The 23,081-nt window shown below is 39.6% G+C and overlaps 2 protein-coding genes across 8 annotated transcripts in view; one reads left to right on the forward strand and one right to left on the reverse strand.

The window, feature by feature from the left end:
- LOC121943703 (galactosylgalactosylxylosylprotein 3-beta-glucuronosyltransferase 1) overlaps positions 1 to 23,081 on the forward strand; it is a 93,774-nt gene that overhangs the window by 52,702 nt on the left and 17,991 nt on the right. For 3 of the 4 annotated variants that reach the window (XM_042487288.2, XM_042487289.2, XM_042487290.2), the window contains exons 3-4: positions 18,561 to 18,721; positions 21,554 to 21,696. In XM_042487288.2, the coding sequence (XP_042343222.1) occupies positions 21,585 to 21,696 (112 nt within the window). In that variant the 5' untranslated portion in view covers positions 18,561 to 18,721; positions 21,554 to 21,584. The remainder of the gene's footprint in view (positions 1 to 18,560; positions 18,722 to 21,553; positions 21,697 to 23,081) is intronic. The other variant, XM_088078666.1, reaches the window with a different exon arrangement.
- The window catches only part of LOC121943701 (beta-galactosidase-1-like protein 2), a 78,545-nt gene that overhangs the window by 9,357 nt on the left and 46,107 nt on the right, over positions 1 to 23,081 (reverse strand). The window lies entirely within an intron of this gene.

Below are 23,081 nucleotides of genomic sequence, written 5' to 3' on the forward strand. Positions count from 1 at the left end.
TCGGTGATGGGGAGAGCGTTACACTTAATATTGACGCTGCTCGTCATCACACCACCAAATCTACTGAGAGCTCTTTGCAGCATTTCCTCTGCCCTTTGTTGCACAAGCTCTTTGTTCTGTAATGACATAAACCTGCTATGCAGACGTCCCACAGGCGACGTTTTCTCATTTCAATTTCAGAACATTAGCTGCTGAATTATTCCAAGATTAATGATGAAATTCCAAGCATGACGCACAATCATTGTATGTGATTACTTACACGGAGGGGAAATGAGCAGTTCAAAGATAATAACACGCACATTTGGTGGTTTTAGGAAGTGTTTAAATGCATCAATGTTTACTTGGTTTTTCCACCTACACCGCAATTACATTTGTCTCCTTGGCAGTTTTCTGTAGCATTAATTCCAACACGCTGAGTAAGCATACAAATGGCTGACCTAAAAATTGTGGTGCAAAAGGGATTGCAATGAAGATGCCTGATGAATGAGTTTTTGTGCTTTTGAGTTTATCTAGTATTCCAACAGTAAGTACTTGTTTAAACCAAGGCAGACCTTTGAACTTGTAATTTAACCACCCACTAATTGCTAACTTCTGAATAAATCATGACTTCCTTTGAGACATTTGAAAAAGAAAATGTGTACAAAAATATCGGCATTTTTCAAATACTTCAAACTACTGTAAAAACTGATAAAAGTACTGTGTGCAACAGCAGCTTGCATGCTCTGAACAAAATGCAGAGCACGTGTGCAAGTACACAGATTTCTCAGACATGCATAATGTTGTATTGTAAGGTTAGCAGTAAGAAAGTATTGTGCCATGATGCAACTGTTTGCAATTTCATTGTTATCATGAGAAATGTCTCTTAACGTTTCCCTCTTGAACACTGAATTATTCAGCACACAGCAACCTGATTTTGGAGTGTAAACCATTCGCACAGAAGTTGTATGGCACTGTAACAAACTCACCACATGCAGGAGGCGTGCAAACAGAATGCCAAATCGTGGTGAGAAACAAGTATTTTTTAGCACACAAAAGGCTAAATTGAGCATAGTAGATCATTGAAAGTTCAGCATTTGAACAACTCCTTTCCACCCAAACCAACATGACCCAAATAAGTGGTTCACTCTCCCAGACATTTTGGGATTTATCCATGAGCCAGCTGGCTGCAGCGCTGTAAGGTACCTGCACACAGTGAGCTCCTACAAGTCTAGATAACTAGGACTGCTCGAAGACTAGGCGAGGTCCTGGGGAATTGTGAAAGTTGGCATTGTGTTATCTGATGCAACCCACACATGTACACACAACATGCAGCCATGTGTGCGCACACAAAAAACAAGCACAGACAAACGCATCGACTTGCACGCACACAGAAGCTGACAGATCCTGAAGGCTTTTAAAGAAGTTAAATCCCCTTGAAGCCCATCAGACCACATCAGTTTGTGTGTGTCATTAGTCAGCCCTGGGCCAGCCCAACTAGCAGCAGTTAACAGGACAACAGCCTTAACTAAAGCACCCCCCCCCCCGACTTGCATTGTCTCCTTTGGGAACAAACAGGGACACCAACATTGTCTCGCCCTGAGGCGATACAGCACCAACAACCTCCTCTGAGGCAGTCTTATTGCTCTATTTTCTAGCCCAGCATATGGCCACTGTGTATGATGAGTAGTGTTTGGGAGAAAAAGCATGGCATTTTATTACATATTATCAGAGTTTCGTGCTCAATTCTCTCCAAGTTAGATTTTGGTCTGACAAACACTGAGTCTGGTAGGTGGAATGTGGACCAATTATGTGAACCAATGGGCACAGAGGTCATTTGACTCGAAGCACCTCATTATGTAGCTATTTAGATGAGACATTGCTCATATTAAAGGCCACCCTACCTGCCAGGCTACCAAACTAAGACCTGTTTCCATAGTAACAGTCAGTGACACCTGCTGAAAAGTGGCACCAAATGACAAAAGTGCAAGACGTACCTCCTTATTTATGACTTGCTAACATGTTGTGGAGCGAGCAGCAAGAGAGTTTTTAGAGAAAGCAGAAACCTGTTGGAAATGTAAAGCAGTGAGGACATTGTCAGTGGTTTACGTTTGAACATAGAAACCATCCAGATATTGACTGACGGGTTAGCAGAAATACTGAGCCCTGGCAAATTTAAAAGCCACAGCATCTCAGCTCTGCAACATGCCTGCTCTGCACTGAAATTATGTGGTGCTGGTAGTTTTTTTTTGTATGTGTGTGTGTAAATTTTGCACCCGTCAATTAATTTTCACAGTAAAATGTCTTGGCAACTGTTAATCCTTCAAGAAATCAAACATTTTCTGCAGGAGTGAAAGGAGCTGAGAGTTGCATTGTGGTTGTCTGTCAGCGAAGCTTTTTAGTTGGAAAAATATCTCATTTTACTCAGAATTCATGATAGACAGATTTGTTTAAGAGATGAATTTAGATGCTTGAATTCTGACTCTTGGTTGGATCTAAGCCAAAGTCTAAGTATGTATCTGGAAAACCACACCCTGGTCTCCAATATCAATAAGTCAGATGCTAAAGTCACCACCCTGTCGTTTTTCTGGTGAGGACAGGCTCGGTCAGGAGAGGGAATGGTTCATGTCAATGTCTCAAGTGAGGCGAGATCTCTTCAGTCATCCAACATAAAAGAGAACTGACTGTACGAGGACATTAACCGTTGAGCCACATCAGCAAACAAGTAGAACAATTCTCAGTCATTCTGTGCCGTTGTTGCATAACATTACTGTATAACAACAAAATGAGCTTGTCACAGAAGATCATTATATATATAGTATGTGTTAGGCTATGTATCTAAGCCCATCAGATATTACAGAAAATTGTTGTTCTTAGGCAAGCAGGAAACATCTCACTTGGAGAGAACAGTTCATTCGGTCTCGTTAGGTAATTTGTAGCTGCAAGCCATCTGAACTTGAATCTGATTCAGTGGCTTCTTCAGTAGCAGGCAACATGAGCTACGATAACAGTGAGTGGGTAAGAATGACAAGTCAGGGATTCATGAGCACTCAGACATTTGCATGAGGACATATCAGATATTAAAGAATCACTCAATTTGTTGTTCATTTTTGCCCTTCACGCGTAACGGTTGGGGTACATTAAGTCTGAAAACTGTGTGTACCATTTTGCTACGGTTTTGATATGAAAACAGGCTTGTTAGGATTGTTTGTCTCACTTGGTGGGTGTGTCCGAGGTGTTATCTATGTTAATATTAACCGAATACTAGTAAATCTTGAAAATTTTTGTTTCTGCTTTGTCATTGTAAACGTGTTTCCCCTGCCAATAAAGCCCCTTTGAATTTGATTAAATTGAACTACATTAAATCCCACTGTATTAAAAGGTGGTGCACTTGCATAACACAACTGGGTGTTCAACACACTAACATCGTTGTCATTTTGTCGGAGCTGAACGCAGCCCTTGTTTTCAACTGAAATGGTTGTGCCCTTCTGCTCGGATCAATCACTGTAATTCTTAAACTTTTTCTGACCTGAAACCCAACACTGAGATACATCATCAGTATCCAGTTCAGTCCAAATTTCAATGTCAGTGTCTGCAGGTTGTGTTTGGATGCACAAGCAAAGATAAAAAATAAACAAACAAATAAATAAAGATTAATAATTGTTCTTGAATTTATCACAGAACGCGAGTATAGCTGAAAATGCAGAGCGACATTTTAATGTTCTGAGCTTGCCAACCGTGACAGAACAAACTTACACACACACACACACACACACACACACACACACACACACACATCTGGTCTGTAGAGTTTTTAAGATATAGACACAAACAAACACAAAGACAGAGTTAGCAACGTGCAGAGCAAAGCTGCAGGAAGCTGTTTCCTCTTGCAGGATTACATCTGAAAGAAGGGATGTGCTGTATGTTCGAGTATGCCCCTGAGATCTCAGTTCTGCCTCAACTTAGAGGTGCATAAAAACCAACGTGTCAGTCTGAATTGGACAAAGAGGCTAATCAATAGTAAGCCGGTGAAAATCCTCAGCGATGCTCAAGCAGAGGTTATTCCATAATGCAACAGCATTAGAGAGAGAAAGGGTCATTTCTCTGCCCACTGGCATCTCAAAATGCTTGAGACAAATTGAGTATGAGCTGGGCGAGGAAAGCACATCCTACTCAAAATCACATTAAAGGTCTGCTCCGCAAATGTTTAAAAGAGGATACGATGCTTTTTGCTGAAAAGCTGTCGCCACAATTTTGGCTTTGTTCCTGGAATGATTTATCACATTTGAGATCCGTTTTTTCATCTCTGCAAAAAAATGGTTCTAAAAGATTTTGTTAGGACAGCACCTGAAAAGAACACAAGAGGTTGGCTGGCATTTCATTAAAAACAGTTTTTCTATATTTTGCATTATAATGAGTAAAATGGTTGGAATCATTAATGAAAACCGTAAATCAAAAAATATTGAAAATATAACCAAACACTGTCACACACTGCCAGGTCGATGATAAGGCTCATAATTCAAGTGAACATGTGACATTATTATATGATTGCCGCTACATAGATGGATAGTTGTGTTAAGCCAATGACCTTTCTTCTTGCCTAATACCTAGACTCCATCCATCCAACTCGAAATCCTTGTGCTCTGTTTAAATGTCAAAGGGCCAGAGGGGTCAGTCAAACTTCAGGGATACATTCATCAAACTCATGATGACGTGTCACCTCCAAGGGGTCGTAAAAACATGTCAGTTTGGTTAGTTACCTACTAAGAAATCTACTTAGGAGCTGCATTTCAGTGCAGTGGAAGTGATAGATATCTTGTGGAAGAACAAGGCTTCTTTTCAGGCTGAAAACATGATGAATATAATCATCCACAGGCAGATTTTTTAAATGCATTGCGTCTGATTTCAAGTTATGAAAGCTGATGAATGCATAAACAGAATTAGTACCATTGTGCTTTAACATGAGAATCTGTTTGGAGGATTCACCGTGCAATGATATGGGTCTTTAAGCGGAAGGAAAAGAATAGCCTTTGATTTTGCAATCAGCAGACTTTAAGGAGCACAACACAGCACATGCTAAGAACTGAGTGATCGAATGCAGCGCTGGTAACACCTGATGTAGCTCAGTCCCATTCACAACCTCCATTCTAACTCTGTTATTGTCCGATCCTCCCTGGACTTTACAGCTGGATGGCCTAATTGGAGCCATTTCCACATATAATGTGTCGGTCCCAAGGGGGTTCATTAAAGATACTTGGTCGACCCACCTCAGCTATTCTTTGGTCTCTCATCAGGGTCCTATGGTTCAGTCTAGTGACGAACACAGTAGGGTTTTGCTCAGCCTAAAGGCTATTGATCAACGTTACGAGGGAGAACTGTCACGCTGGCTTTGGCGTAAGACTGTGTTAGTGTGTATGTGTGTCTGTGCCAGCAGAAGCACAGGACTGCAGAAATGAGTCACCTTTCATGAGTCAAAATGAAACTAAAGGGAACATCATAATGGTTGTTGTATTTGTTGATAGAAAATAACAACATAGGACATTATGCTCATGACACATGATAGAGCTGATTCAAATACTGTGAAAATTAAATGACAAATGCTACTTGCTAAAAATAGCTAATTTAAGCAATTTGAAAAGAATGGTTTAGTATTTTGGAAAATAGTACACAAAAATCAAAGTATAAAAAATGACAAGTACAGTTTTATTGGGGTTGTGCAAAGAAACTGTGCACGGCCAAGAAATAGCCCAGGACATAACCTCGGCTAAATCCACTGCATGTCCTTTCTATATAAGTGTTTGTACAGAAAAACATGTTAATTAGCAAGATTTAGACGTAATATCATCACCTTTGGACAGAATCAGGTAATATTTGCAGTCTTTGTGCTATGGTCATTCCTAGAGTCCTTTGTTTCCAGACTTCTTTGTCTTTTGATATAGCCAACAGTAACATTTACCATTTGAATAGAAAAAAATGATTAGCCTCTGTGGAGATATCAATGTCTAAAGTCAAGAAAATCATATTGCCCATAAGACAGGCCTTTAAGGAGTAGGCCCTAAAATGCCATAGGCTAGCCGTAAGTTTTTTTAGCATATCGATGGAGGGAAACAGACATTTGGACCTTTAAAACATTGTTGAAATTGTGCTTGTGATTTCACAGATTTTTTTTCTATCATGACAAGAAATTTAAAAATAAAACTTTTTTTCATTTAAATTGCAGTTAAGTGGGAAGCAATTATGATATCATCATGATCTATAGCATTTCCAGAGCCTCATTATTTATACAGTCCGTGGTCTACAGCCATGCTACAAACTAGTCTTAATTTAAGAGGGTATTAAAGTGGTGGACACATACACCGCCTTGTTCTAAGCTAAGTTAACCAGCTGCTGGCAGAAGCTTTTTATTTAACCTATAGACATGAGAGTGATGTTAACATTCACATCGGCATTCTGGGCATGTTGTGAGCATGTTAGCATGCTGGGCTAGCATTCAGCTTAAATCCTCCCTGTACTCATTTTAGATAAGAACATGTCTGCTTTGGTCTGGCAATGAAGGTGTTTAAGGTTACATTTGGGATTTGGTTTTGGTGGAGCTGTAGTCCTGTTTTTCATCATTATTATTATTATCACTACATGACATAGTGCTGTTGTTTTCACGGATGCTTGCACAGCATCCATGTCGCTGAAAATCACTCACGGATTTGGTGACGGCATTGCTGTCAGTCACCACCGTGCTCTTTATCTCAGCAAAGTCATTGCTACATTGAGTCAGTGGTGCCTCTGTAATGTAGCATCAGCAGACACACAGTTGCTGTGTCAACACAGTTCTGTCGGTGTCATCTTTCTGTACCCCCGGGTGCTCTTTGAATATAGCTGTGCATAGCCGCATACAAGCAAAGGACAAATAATAATAGCAAGTGATAAGCAATGATTTGAAAGGCCAGCAAAGAGCAGATTAACAAGGCTCGGGTTGAAATGTCAAAGGTGCCTCGTTTTTACATTGAGCTGGAAACTATGCTGACTTGCTACTTAGTTTGGCCTGCATTCGACATCATCACTTATTTGACATTTTACCAAAGATCTTTAAATGTCAGTGCTTTTACGATGGTTCAAAAAATACCACTTATATGAAAATGGTGCATAGGTGCTAAACTGCTTTTGATGTAGAATTTGAAGTAATAAAGAGAAATGAGCATGTTAAGGCATGTTAAGGCTGCTGCTACAAATTATTTTCATTGCATTAGTAAAACCAGGTATTTTTCTAGCAGGAAACATACTGATATATTATTTTTTGTTTCATTTTTAATTTACAGTGTTTCGGACTCCAGCCCTTAATGTGTCAGCAAATGAGTGCAATTACAAATGTGACACAAAAAAGGCTTTTAGGTTGTCATTGTGTAGATGAAAAACACCACATCAGGCATGAGCAAATGGAATGGCTCACACGTGCAGTAAGCATGGGAAATAATAATAATAATGTTGCATCCACTAATTACCAAAGCTATTAAATGAGTCTCCACCACAAATTAGCTGTCTCCGGGGGGCCATGTTTTACTGGCAGGTTCAAAGCTAATGACAGCATGTCATAGAGGGAAATCACATATACCAACACTCTGACTAATTATGTAATTAAGAAAAACACCAGAGATGGACATGAGCAAACTGGCAGCTGCGTTGAGTCCATAATTGTTATGTGCCAAGTTCATCTGCCTCTGCATCAGCCATATCCTTAAAAACTCTACTTATCCTCTGGAAGATTTTTACTGAGTTTGCATGCCATCCTGCAGGACTCCCCCTGATTTGAATCCACAAATGCACCCACGCTACACTGCTACACACTCTTAACACCGTAGAGCCACCCACCTTTCTCATGTTGGTCACAGAGCTCCACTCCATTATCCCCACTGGCTTGTCAGTTCAGCCTGAGGCTAATGGTGTCCCCACATGTCACTTTTCATGCCATCAGTCCAACTTTCAAATCTCAGTTTTCCTGCTTCGTGGCTGATGCAGTTCAGGAAAAGTATTAAGTGTTTCTTTTAAAAAAGGTGCCACACTGTAAAAAGTCACTTTTCTATGTCTTTTTTGTTTTAAAGCAATTCTAGGTGCTATAAATACTGTTGAAGTGTCAAATCATTCATTCACAGAGAAATGTACACACAGCCCACATTTAGAAACTGAACTGTGCCTTTAAACAAGCTGTCAGGACTTCCTGAAATTTGCGATGTCACAACAGTACTATATGAAGGTAGAAACTGCCCCTGATGATTTTGCAAGACGCAAAGAGCCCAGATGGTGAGGACCAGGAAATTGTAATGCTAACAGAGCAGACCGGGCTTTTTCAGAGATGGCGTCTTAAAGACAGTCGTTAAAACGTAACATTTCATGAATACAGGTATGATCAGGCAGACAGTATAAGAAAACTAATGTGTTTATTTTAACACTGAAGCATGTTAACATGCTCAAGTAGAAACACAAAATATAAAGATGAACCTGAAAATGTGGGATCTTTAAATGCAATTTGGTTTATTTGATTGGGGGGAAAATCCTTCAGATGCTCAGCAGTTCTGATCTATTGCCAGGCAAACAGTGAGTTTTCTTTAAAAAAAAGAAAAAAAAGACTCCTTAAGAAAAGTTGTCATGTCTCTTTTTTTCTAAATTTGCACCACTTATTTCTCATCTAAAAAACAAAAATCTTGGCTTCACTGTCATTGCATTGGATCAAATCCCCTAGGTTTAATTAGCGATGATCAGATTTATAATTATATATATTTTCCCTCCACAAGGGCATATAATTGGGCGACTTTGACGCCTGGGGATTTTTCATCTAAGAAATCTATGGTCTAACCCTCATTAAGGAACTCAGCGCTCAGCAAAGCTAGCATGGTGAAGTCTGAGAGCAAGAAGGTGCAGCAGAGAGTCGAACACCTAAACTCCCACTCAGGAAGCAGCCTTTAATTAGCTAATGAATCTGGGAGCTCCCTCTGCCAACCTTTGACCTTATGCTGAGGCATAATAAGGCTGTTCACAGTGCGAGACATGTCACATGCGGTTGAAATCAATGCCCTGTACACTCAAAAGCCGTTTTAATGAGATAAATGCTATGCTTTCCCTCCTATTGTTAGGAACTGTTGAAGTCTACATTCACGAATCATTCCTGGAGACTCTCCAAAGGTTGTAATTGTATTGATTTAGTGTCATTTCTAACAAAAGCCCCTGCTTCATGACTGATATTGTTTGTCATGTTGATGGCACACAAAGCATTTACAGTATAACCAAACCTTTTTCGACAGCAGTGAGAAAAAATCAGTTCTTAACCATGAATATGTTTTTAATTTCCTTATTGCCACAGGGCAAATTACTCATAAAAAGGGGCTTTGATAACTAGTCAAATGTCAAAGTAGTCATTATTAGCATAAAAGTTCACCCTGCAAATTGAATTTTGGTCAGTATTGTTTATAAGCAGCAATTATTCTTATTTATTAATCATAACTGCAGAATTTAATGGAATAAATCTGACACATGTTGGCAAATGTGCTTTTTTTATTACAGTGGAGAGCTAGATAAAAAGGCTGATCTCAAATCTCTAATTTAGATTAAATATATAATAAACTCCAGCAGTCAGTTAGCTTATCTTAGCTGAAAGACAGCTAGCCTAGCACCTCTAAAGGTAATCAACACATGACATATGATTTATTTAATTACACAAAAACTGAATGTATAAGTGACAGTTTGCTGTTTGACAGAAAGTTAGGACTATTTTGTGGCTGTGATCAGTTTCCAGGCAACAAACGGAGATTTCAGGAAGCTATTGCTACCAGCCACAGAATAGTCAGGGCCATTACTCTTCATTAAACATTAAACTGACATTTTTACGCTATTTTTTCTAACAAACAAAGGCAACATCATAGGGTGTGTGTGTGTGTGTGTGTGTGTGTGTGTTCGTGTGTCTTTTATTTATGTCACTGTGTGCTCGGCAGGTGGGACATTATAAAAGGTTGCATCAACCTTAATTAATGACTCATTTAATTATGCTGAGGTATAGGCGTAATGCTAACCATAACCCATAAGGATGTAAACTTAATTTCATTGCATTGTTATGCATTTGTAATGTTCACCAAATAATAAATACAAAATATAAATACTAGCCTGGTGTTCTGGTCTTGGTGCAACTGCCATTCTGCACCCCTCCCACCGCCTTTCACTCGTCTGGTAAATCACAGTTTTTTAAAAGTACTCAAAAAAGTACAAGTACACAAAAATACAACTTTATTATAGTAACGTATGTAAATGCAGTTAGTTACTTCTACTCCTGCCTGAACCTTACTGTGACTGTTTCACAGCATTTGCTCTTCAGCTCTAGTCCTATGATATAATGGAGCTGTGTTCGTTTAATAAGTCAAATCTATATGTTTTTATTTCGAACCCAACACTAATGATAGCCCCTTCAACTCATGAATAGTCAGATACAGTCTTTAGCAGTCAGAATGAGGAGAAACCATGAGACAGTGTTATTCTGCTGTCTCTCCCTGTGGTCTCCCCAAGATGACATATCCCCTGACTCTATTCTGATCAGAGCTGAGCTGCGCTGACCCGACATGGCAGGTCCAGGTCTCAGTGGCAGCCTGTGCAATCCTGGCGGGGCTCCTTCAGTCTGCTCAGCCAGCTGTGAGAGGCTGCATCGTGCTCCCAGGTCCAGCATTGGAAATGTGCCCTGGGTGAGCAGCACCATAAATTAGTCAGGATAAGTTAAGGGCAGACTGCGCTGGGCTATCCCCAACGGTTATCAGCAGAGAAGAACCTGCCCGAAGGTTGGTGCTCTTAAATCTTTCATCATTGCTGAGGCAGCCTGATCCAGGCATGGACTGGAGCCATCAATCGAGGCCAATGCTCACAGCTAATGGGTTATTCAAGTTTTCCTGAAAATGAAACAGCCATCCTCATCATCTAAATCAAGCATGCATAACAGCACTTACTGCAACACTCTCTGGCTAATTTTTTTTTATCAAACAGCATTTACAGTGATTGGGTCCTGTGCTCTGCAGATAGTGAAAATCTGGCAGATTAAAGGTTGATATGCTCTGTAATGGTTTACATCTGTTAATCACACTTCAGACACTGTTTGGTTACTAACTACTACATAAATTATTGGCATTGTCAATTCAAATTGTGAGTCATAAGTCTAGTAAGCGTGATTAAAGGTAAACTTGAGAATATAACATGATTGTAAACAACATAGCTGTCTTTCCCCCTGACAGAAAAACAGTATTCATACTGTAGCCGCCTCCCCAGCATTGCTATTATTAGCTTGACTCAAAGCAGGCAGTTGTTTCATGAGGAGAGGATCAAATTTTGAAGAGACTCATTCGGTGGCAGGTGTGAATTGGATTGATGGGACAAGTAACACAAAACAAGCATGAAGGCGACCTTTCACTGAACCCACCTCTAGAATATGAATAGCAGCATAGTGAGCACAAGCATAGCACAAATAAAGGGTCTCATTCAAACAGAGGAAATGCTTTCTCTAACACATTTTTTTGGCCCATGCAGATCCTTGATATTTTTATGCCTGCCTTAATTCCAAGAAATTTAAACAATCTCGTTCACATTTTGAAAAGCGAAAATAATTGCAGACGCTGCTTGAGTTTTCAGATTAACATTGTACAGTATGTCATCAGTTCCCCCTCTGCCCATAAATGATTTTAATTAGTTTGTGAGAAAGAGACTTCAAACCTGCCTCAGCGCACCCTGGTCCTCAAAACTCAAGATTTTTCTCGACTACACTGACAAGGCGGCCTCTAATAGTTTTTCATCCATTATATTTTACAGTTTCTCTGTCTGAGTCGAAAGAGGAACTAATAAAGTAAGCATGTAAATAAAACAGAGTGATTGAATATTCTGCTTGTATACACTAATTAAAAATGGGCGTTAAAGGTCATCGAGACATCCTCATTTTTTAATAACGAGAAGTATTATACCTGTGATGCATGCATGCTTTCAAACACACACACTAACTGAAAATAAAATAGCGTGGAGGAAAGAAAGACATTAACTGTGAATATTTTGGTTAATATATCTTGGTCTCAAAGCCACTTTTTGAAGGTCTTGGTCTGGTCTCAGACTCGACCGCCTTTTTACCGACTCCTTTGTCTTGATCTCAGACAAAGAGGACGTTGGTGAAGACCATAACTGCAGGGTTATCACTAAATGTGTTAAATGAAGACGTTTACATTGTTTTCAGCTCCTTCGTGTCTGTATTTGTTCACTCACAGGAAACAAAGGAAAATCTCCACACATAAAATTCACCTCTGCAATGCCTTTTGATTATTTTATGAAGGCATTTCTCATGGTACACTTATACATGCAAACATGTATACAGTATGGCAGTAAAAGAGGTCAGTAAGGAGGAATCTTCATTTGTTTTTTATGGATGTTTTTATGGGACTGTGGATCTTTCAGATCAGTTTGAGGAGTGCTTATAGGTTGCATGTTTATTGTTGTAAGTTAAGTACTGTGGGACTTGCACTGGTCTGGTCTTGCTCCTGACTCAGTCTTTATCAAAGACTTGGTCTTGTCTCAATCTCGATACACTCTGGTCCTGTTCATGACTTGGTCTCGGTATAGGTGGTCTTGACTACAACACTAATTTTGACATAATGTCACTTTGTGCATTTCTAAAATTGTCAATGCTCTCTCAATGACAGAATGGGTCCATTTGCACTGACTTCCAAAATGGCTTAAATGATCAGCTCTGAAACATAAAAACAGAAGTGCCTAGTTGGGTTTTGGGAAAGCATCATGGTTTGGCATTAAATAAGTACTTTTGTCATTAACATAACCTGGCATTTATCACATGACATATGTCACATAAGATATATCACATACATCATTAAGGAACTTAGTGCTCAGCTCACTGTGTCCAAGAGAAATGTCCCTTCAGGGAAAAAAAAAAATTATAATCAATCATTTAATCAGTCAATAGCATGCTATACATACTAGCATACTAGGCTATGTCGTTGTTAAAAGAAGTCAATGTTGATTTATGGAGGCAAACCCAAGTCTCCTGGGTGAGAGTCCTGTGTTTGTTTTATCCACCCTGTAGGGGCTTCTTTGATATTTGTACAACATCTTGCAAACTTTTTAAGCTACATCTTGTCATTTTATTCTGCCAAATGTAGTTATAGGCGGTAATAAACTCCTTGCACAGTTGACCTGTGTGGTCATTTTGCAGTGCGAGCGGTTTGAACATTTAGTTTGGTTATGTTTTGAACACAGTTGTTTGCATAAGGTATTTAATTGTGTGACATTGTAAACTATCAGTTTCCTTAAAATGTACCAGATTAACCAATCCAAATAACATTTGGGATGATTATGTTGTGATAAATCTGCGCCTTGAAATCCGAAACCAGGACTATACGGGAAGCCAAACAGGCAAGAAAGCCTAGACAGATCACCTGCTTACTGTACTTCAAAAGCAATTAAGTCTGTTAGAATCTGTGCCCACAGATTCAAAATTCACTTTTAATGACACCTCCAGGCGAAGCTTTTTGGGGGCTGGCTGTGACAGTAACATCAATAATGATATATTGCAGCGACTTGTCTTCCTAGGTTCCCCAGATATCTCTGAAAACTGTTCTGGGCTTTACCAAGCTGGTCGGAGACTAATGAATTCATAAACGAAAGCGAATGATTGGACACACTATCTCCAGAGAGCCTCTCCTCCCTGCCGAATGGAGAGTACATCAAAATGATGCCACAAAGCAAGCAAGAAAAAGACGATGTTATTATTGGGTCCTCGGGAAATAGGAGATGGTCGGGGCCAAGGGAGCTCAGAAGTCAGAGGCAGACTCGATAACAAACTTGGACATATGCCCCCACTTGGTCTTTGAAGACTCAACTTTACAAATCGGAGGGAGAGAGGAAAAAGGGAGAAGAAAGAGGGACAATGTGTGAGCCTGCCAGTGCTGACCTGATGGCTCTGATATGCTTGTTAGTGTGAGCGATGAATTATAAGCTTACTGTCCAGCGCCTGTTAGTATTTTTATATCACAAACAACAGTAATGCATTTTAACATATTTTGCAAATAAATTTGTATTTTTATAAAGAAAGCACATTATTTTTGTTCAATTTATAACTCACATATAAACATGTTTCTCTGTAGACTTAACCTCTCTGGAGTCAAGGAATAAACTTGGAGAGGCAGTTGTTTAGATTTTTTTCCAATATGAAAAATTAACTTATTTATTATTTGGGAGCACTGTGTCAAAGCTAAGCATGGAAGTTTTTGCTTTACCTTGGAAATTTTTTAATCATTGTTCACTCACTACTTAATTTCCCCTTGCTTTCAATCACATCTTCTAGTCTTCTTCAGCAGTTTGAATTTGCTTAGCTAACTTAGGTCAAAATAAATTATAACAGTAAAATTTAGTATCCAAGCTGAGCAATTTCCATGAAAAAAGAGAAAATTCTATCCACAGAAGAAGACCATGAGATATGGTTAGAGTAATGGTGTCGTGAGAATACTCTCTTATGTAATCCAAAGGCTTTTGGCTAATATGGGGGTATACTACATATATACACATCTTGCTGTGTATACCCTCCACTACACAACTGGTTGAAAGCCTTGGAAAAAGCTAATAAGTGATTCTTAAATTAAGATTTTTTGTCAAAGTCTTCCCTATATAATGAAAGTATTTTGGATAAGATATCATCCGGTCCATAAAGCATGGCATAAAAAGAAAAGATATCACAAAAGTCAATATAGTTAAACAAAGCCTCCCATTACACATTACCAACATAATAGTTAATTATTACCCACAAAAGCATGGCACATGCCACAAGAATCCAGCTTTACAGTACATGAAATGGAATATATTTGTCTTTCTGCCCCAAGAAAAAATGACTTAGTGCCCCTTTTGTTCCAGCTGCTGCCTGATGAATCCCCAGAGGGGTTATTGTTGTAGAATAAAAGATATTTTCCAAAACAAATGAAGCTAGATTCACAGGAAAGTTTCATAAGAAACCCGGAGCCCTTATCTAATAGCTTGGAGGTGTCACAAATATAAAGTACAATGTGTTTTTATTATTTTGAAGTTCATGCTACTTGGGTCTAAAATTATCATATTTTTTAAGGAGTTAGAATTGACTTTATAGATTACTGTTTGGCATGCAAAAAGTCATCCAATTTAAAGAAAAAAGAAATTAAAAAATAACATATCCTTTAGACAGCTCAGCTAAAGGAAGACTATGAGTTAAGGTTTTTTTGTAACAGTATGTAGAGGTCTGAAGAAGTAAAGCAAAACGCCTTATACAGTAACACTATGGGAATTGCTACCCAAGCTGCTTTACAACAATGAAATCAAATTATAAAGTAATTTATCATAAAAAGGGACAGTCTGCTGTTCAACATGAGGTAGGAACATCAGAGATATGCTGTTATCCACATCCTTTTTTATCTCACACAGTGCCAGTTTCTTTCTAACCCACTGAGGAAACATATTGTTTCACCCCTCCCACCTCACCTTTTGGGGGTAATGGTGTTAGTTCAACAATCAGTATAACAATTTTCGCACGTGGCATTGTTGCTGTGATTCTTTATTAATCAGCGGCAGGTGTTCCCTTCACAGCTGGTTAACTCGCGCTGATGTGAAAGGCTGTCAAGCTTCATTGTCTGCTATTGGCTGCTGCAGTAGTGTGGGATTGACTTTCTGTATTCTTGCCACATCACACAATTCTGGTGCCACAGACACAAACAGGCCACCTGGGTGCTTTAGTTATCTGTTGGTGTTGCCTATTTGTTACAATTTTACCGCCTGTTGGGCAGAGATGAAGGAAAGTTCTGTTTTAGTATTACAAACAGATAAGACTAAAATTGATTTGAACATAGGCTAAAAACAAAAAGTAATGTAAGCCGCAGCATTGGTGTGTGTGTGTACATTTACCATCCATTTCAACTGACAGCAATGTGCTCTTCAATCAGTTCGAATTGTGGGCCCAGTCTTTAACATGGTGCAAAGTGGAGCACAGTGCAGTGCAACTGTTAATGCTAGTTTGAGGCAAATGCAGTTAACATTTTTATATCCATCCCCCACACTGAGGTGTGATCAGGAGCATTGCTGTTGGATTGCTAATTTGAGGCAGCAGAAAGCAATTGTGCCATTGATCAACAAAATCTAGGTCTACATTCAGAATGGTGTAGTATTTTCTTACTATTATTTGCATTATTCAGAAAGATGCGCCTATAGGCGGGAGCACAACACAAGTACACTCTGCTTGTTACGCACACAGGAATGCACTGATGGGTTTCGGGTCGGTGAAATAATCTATCATTTATGAAGAAAATTTTACATTCTCTAAAATGTTAACATAGCAGAGAGCAGAGCAGTGCTGCTGTCCAGCACAACATAGATGATTATTTCAGAGGCATAGTTCTGTTTCCTCGGTCAAGTTTAAAAGTTTAAGTTTTGCCACTTAAATCCCACAATAATTTCTCAATGACAGTCCTGCCCTTACTGCATTACTCTCGGCAGAAAACAGCTCCCTTGTCCAATTTGCCAAATCCACAGTGTACATAGCAGTGTGCTAGGTGCACCAAGTCGCACCTTGCTTTTAAAGGGAGTGAGAGATAATTGGTTGAATTCATGTTAAGCTCAAAACACATCTATTTAATCAAGGGACTAAATACAGCCCCTTTGCCCTTGCGCCTTACTTTGCGCCCTATCAAAGGGCCACTGGGCACGCCCTAAATGTCTTCCTTTAACATCTTAAAATGCTCTGTGGTGTAGTGGTATTTGAATAAGGTTAGTGTACTACTAGACAGATGGGTAGGTTACAGAGGAGGAAGAGGGCATATCTTTTATATAGTCCAATAGCCTTTTGACTGTTGGTGGGTATACTGTAAATAGTCAGAAAAAGAGGTTGGCTTACCTCGTATACCCTTGACTACTCCCCAGAACGTGCAAGCATTTGCTAATTAGCACTAAACACAAAGAACAGCAGAGACTGATGGGAATGTAATAGATATGGCAGGTGTTTGGTTATAAACCAAAAGACTGGATCAATTAAAATTGTTTTCATTTCAAGTTAGATAATCTTGCATGACCATGGTCCAACTCAAATGTATAAACAACTCTGTGCCAAAAAAGAAATCAAGACTTCTAATGAATGTATTCATTGAAACACAAAACAAGCATTTATAGCTCTGCATATTCTGTACATAACAGCATATGAGTTCCAGCTCCCTTCAACTGGCAGTGTTCACCAAGTTGGTTTTGTTTCCAAACATTATATTTCAAAACTGTTTAGCACTGAGACGCTGCAGTGGCCTTTTCTAGGGACTGAGATTTTGGCAGGTTGTTGTTCTATACTGTGTTCCTTCTGTTTAGCTCCATCACAATGCACAGAGGAGGGGAATGTTGTACAGAAATCAGAGCGACAACACTGTCATTGCAACTTTGCATGCATGACAGTACCTGGCAGCAACTGTAAAGCCTTTCTATCGCTGCTGTTTAGTTATTTTTTGTCACTATATGGTACTCGCTTGTTGCTGTCATAAAAAGCAAATAGCTTACTGCAGAAGCTGCAGTAACCCCGAAGACCGTTTCTCATATTCCTCTTTTATTACTTTTTCCACACAACTGACGTCAAACCTCAGGTGATCCTCTAGTCTGAGAAATTAAACAATGACTCAGTGCTATCTGAAAATAGACTGTTTTTAAATTTTGTGCACATCAAGCACAAACACCCCCTACTGCATTACTGGGTCACAGGCAATTTGCCTTTTTACACAACAATGTGCCTCAACAACATGATGCTGGGACTCCTGCTGTTCATTCCCCAAAACCTACATATTTTCAGTTTCAAAGCCCCCAAAAAAGTACAGTTTTCAGACATCCCGTTTTGGAGCTGATGCAGCGTGCAGACATCACTGGCTGAGTGAAGCATATAAGCCTCCATAGAAGCAGCGCTCCCTCTGATGTATTTGAATAAGACATGATGCCAGTTTATTTTTGTAACATCCCCCACCCCAGACTGTTGGCAAGCTATGGAGTTGTGACTAACCCTCTTCCATTTTCCACATTAGGCACAAAAAAAAGAAAACTACTAACTCTGTGTCTGTGCAGTTCAGAATTAAGTCAAATTACTTATCAATATACATACAGTATTAACTGTTTCACACATGAGCAAAAAAGTAGCATTGTAAACCAGTGGTATGCCACTGAGAGAGGGATTCCTGCTGTGAATCTGAATGATGTGCATCCAAATTAGACTTCATTACTTGATACTGACACACTTTTCCTCAGCTGTATTTTCATCCCGGGCTCTTTGATGTTAAATAATAAATAGACGTCATGCAGCTCACAAAGGTGTCTACAGCCAAGAATCTCTGTGAAGCATTTGACTCTTAGAGCCTGTCCAAGCTGCTGTGTCTAAACCTGGCTGTCTGTCCTTGAATGTCTCATGTTGGTGTAAGTGAAAGAAGCAGTGTGGGCACATGAAGGTACACGCTGTGAAGACACAAAGAAAGAAGCACTCGCATTCTGTCATCGCTGAATCATATTCATCAAAATGTACTTCTTTACAGGTCAGTGTCGCCTGTCTGCGTGAGTAGACACAGCAGAGGTAGAAGAAATGGTCGCCTGAGGCGTCATGGAGGACATCAACACTACGTAGCCTGTCCGGTATGCAGTGTGGCCTTCCCAGCTACGCATCACCAGTGGTGCCATGATCCAGTTATAACTGTGGGTGAGCACCCAGTTTTTTTTCTTCTCATATAGATGTGTTAATTATATGCAAGCTATATTATTAAAGGGACAGTCCAGTGATTTTACACATCAAGATCAGTTTACTTACATATGGCAACAAGTATGGTTCAACTTGTTTTCTGTGTCGGGAGGAGCTTTTTCAAGTCAAGTGGGAAAATAAGTCTGATGATATCATTAGTGAGCACATTAGGGCTTGGCTGTGGTTTAGAGACCATTTTCAGAGACTCTATGTTACAAACTCGGGGTGTAAAGATTGAATATGTGCAAGTACAAGGTACAGGGTAGATTTATTAGTCATTTTTTTAACATAGGTTAAAATTTGTCTTTAAATTTTGCTATATCTTTTGGAGTTTGGATTTTAAGAGTCTCACAGCCTGTGGACCTTAGCCATTTACCAGGCAGGAAGGGTCTTACAGAAGATGATGTGAGAATTGCATCATAGAAAATATAGGAAAGGCAGTAATGGCAGCTCTATGTTGAAACTATAGACTGAATGAAATAGTGAATCCAGCCACCACGAGGTCACCCATTTGGGGTGAGGCTGGAGCTGTGGAAAAGCAAAGTGGTGGACCTAACTCACAAACTGTTGTTAGACCTTGCAGAAATTTAAGCAGCTCACCCTTAAGAATGCATATCTTTGGGCCTTAATAAAGTGTGAACAGGGTTATATAAAAGAGTTATATAAAAAATTAACAATTATAAGTGTCAAAATTAGCTTTAGATATCCAAACTGCCCTTTTTTTTAACAGGCTGTGTACACTTTAATTTCTGCTATAAAGTTGGACATTTTAACATGGCGGTCTATAGGGATTGACTGTTTTGGAGCCAGCCTCGAGTGACCATTGGAGGAACTGCAGTTTTTGGTTTCTCTGTTCTGGCTTCATTTTTCAGACCCCGAGATTGCTGTTTGGTTGAAACTGGCTTTGTGCATTAAAAAAATAAATAAAAATAAAACTGAGCCAGACATTTATTACATTGAAAATGGGGTAATTTGAGTTGGTTTTCTCCCTATGGAAAAAAAAAAGGTTCATTTTTTAGCTGCCAGTATAAAGCCAGCAGAGAAAGACACTCCCCAATACCACAGGCATGTTCACAAGGTCGAGGAATCCATTTCACATAAAATGTAAGCAAGATCAATGATGTGTGGTAGATGCTCAGCATTAGCAGGGGATTGTGCTCTTTAAATGCTATCCAGATTGTTGTAATTGACACTTTCGGAATGAAAATTAATGAAGATATATGTTTTTTGTTGTTGTTGTTTGTTTTGTTTTGTTTTACCTTTGGGAATGGCTGTCTGCTTGTGATATAGTATACATAGGTTATTACATTTTTATAGACAATTTCATTCATTCATTCATTCATTCAAATCATTCGTCCAAGGAATTGAATGTGGAAAATGTAATTTTCCGTAAAACTTACTGTACTCACAGAGCTGTATAAGTGTGCAGAGCCACTCGCAATAACACTTTCCTGTAAATTACCTTTGCGTTAAGTGAGATAAATACAGCTTTATACAGCACATACAGATACAGTATTTATATGGTTATACTATTTTTATGCCATTTTCACCTTGTGGTTTGGGCATTAATGGTGTTTTATTTCCAGTCCTAAATACACATAATTGGCATATACAGTTATGGTAAGCCTCAATACACTGTCACCTTCCCCAGCAGTGGGAACTGGATCACTGTGGGAAATGTGATGACTTGCGTATAGAGCTGTAATGAATACGCCAACACCTGTGCTCACATTATGTCTGTTTTTCTCCTTTGTTTAATTGACCAGATCAGGTAATAAGTGCATTTTCCAATTTATGCCAGAAGCCTATTAAGGAGGAGGAGAAACAGATCCCGTGAGAGATGGGGAGGTCCATCATCCTTAAATTCAATTCAATTCAATGTAAATGAGCTATGCAGCAGTGAGGGACAGCACAGGGAGTGGACACAGTCATAAGACATCTAAAATATAATGATGCAATCCAAAACAAAGAAACTACGACAACCTGTACAACTATCCAGTGCTGACTGAATATGGGCACTGCGAATTTTGACAGTTGACATGATTGACAGCTGTGTTAGAGACTGTGTGTGTGGGGAGGGGGTGGGGGGTTGGGGGCTTCCCATGTGTAGATGCCATTTAAATCAATTTCCAGTGAATGTCTTTCATCCTGTAATTTGATTTTTCAAAGGGATACAAAGCTGAACCAAACGTTCTGGACCCAGACGGAAGGGCACGTTTCCCAAACAGTCCACCCGCTGTCTGGTGACATAGTTTCCTGCCATTTGGCCAATGAATAGTTACAGCACTGGGCATGAAGTCACTGCCCTGTCCCTCTCAGTGATGGCACCAATGAGCTCATTGGGTTGGCAGAGGGCACAAGCTCCTGCTCCCTGGCCTCCTGCGGTAGCTTTGACCCACCCATAGTTGGCTGTGTCACACTCATGCTTCACAATCTTTATGCTTGAAATTTCAAACAGTTTCCTGCACAGGTTGAACAGCAGGTGCTGTCATCTCACTCCTAATGTGTTTTAGTGAGGCTGTATTTTGTTTTAACAGTTCTTAGTACACTATCACACAATTTCTGTGACACTTCTGGCCCATATGGATATGGCACACCTCCAGTGCTGTTCCCAAGTGAGTTGCATTTCTAATTCAGCAACTTACATGTTTGCTTGAATCTACTGCAAATACAAAAACAAAGAGAAATTTCATGGATTTTTTTTTTTTCAAGGATCTCAAATCAACTTGACCTGATATCCAGTGTGTTACAAAATGCGGAATGATAATGCATCCATCTTTTTTTTGTCTCCAGGTAATGCCGAGCCAAATAACCAATCCTGGAGATGCCGAAGAGAAGAGATATTCTTGCCATCGTGTTGATCGTGTTACCCTGGACTCTGCTCATCACTGTTTGGCACCAAAGCGCTATAGCTCCACTCCTCGCCATCCGCAAGGGTACGCAGTGCACCACACTCCACTGGCAATATCAAACCTGAAGTGGGTCCTTGAACCCAACACTGCACTTCAGGTTTAGACAACAGACCGTTCATTTAGAGGCACTCACTGACCGTGACCATCGGCTTCATCAGAGCTCAATAACACTTGTTCAGTCATTGTAAACCTCATCAGTGTGAATTGGATAGCGCATGATGAAGGCTGAGAAGTTACCATCACACATGTGCTCTCATGGGAGTTGTTTTTATATTTTGTATTCAGGCTGTCAATTGATTAACTGTTCAGCTGGGTCTTATCTGCATTAATTTTGCTTATGCCGATGGTAACCTTCCCAACACAGCTACCAAACAATGTCCTTTTCGCAGTCTACCCATCATCTACCCATATCGTCCTGTTGGCATCACGCTCAAGCACACGCAGCATGCAGTATACAGCAGCATGTCCATCACTCATTTTAGAAATTTATGTTTAACTCCAGTTTCACTCATTCAGATTCAGTGGTAATTAATTTCAGTTTGTTAAATTAGCTATTTGAAATAATAAATGCCTGCTCAATTAGCTTCACGGGATATCTTGCACGAACGTGTAGTATGACGTCTGCACACCAGTGTGTGTCATTAAAGTACGCACTCATGAGCCTCCCAATCATCCCCCAGAGCCCGCAAACCAACAGTGTGAAATGTCAAGTACGCTGCAGTGTAAACAAACCCAAATTAGAGCCACAGCAAATCAATAGCGCTCATTGCACCCTTCTTATAATGTCATGAATGCACATACAGGGGTTAGGAAACAAAACAAATGTACACTAATGCCCCCAAGGCTAAAATAGGTGACAATCATAGAAAAACTGCCAAAACAATTGTACTAATACATATTTTTTCCTCAACAAATATCTGCCTCTATGAGAAAGGTATCAACAATGAAAACATACAATAAAGTATGAAACAGCTTTTTTGCCGGTGCTATCTGACCCAGCTCTACCCACAGGCTCTCTTTTCTGTGCTCTTAAAAGAGAAGCTAGAGGTTTTTGGCAGCACGCTCGCTGGCAGCCTTTGTTGAACATCTGGCCATCAGCAGATTGTGTTAATCTATGTGCCGCAGAAAAATTCTCCTTATGTTGGAGGTGCGACTGGAGCTCAGGCAGAACAGTGACAAAGATTGCCATTAGCTCTGGCACAATGAAAAGAAATTAACAACCATAATGATTCTATAATCATAGTCTATCTATCATGACTAAACTATTGGGGCCAGATTATCACAGCCTTATCCTCAGGAGTCAACTCAGTGAGTATCAGCAGACTAATTCACCACTGTTGACACACTAGTCTTGTGTAAGTGGTCACATTTTTCTTGCTTATACATTCCAAGTTATATTTACTATATTT

The sequence above is a fragment of the Plectropomus leopardus genome, chromosome 6, assembly GCF_026936395.1.
Source record: "Plectropomus leopardus strain MGB_pleo_1.0 chromosome 6, ASM2693639v1, whole genome shotgun sequence".
NCBI classification, from domain to species: domain Eukaryota; kingdom Metazoa; phylum Chordata; class Actinopteri; order Perciformes; family Serranidae; genus Plectropomus; species Plectropomus leopardus.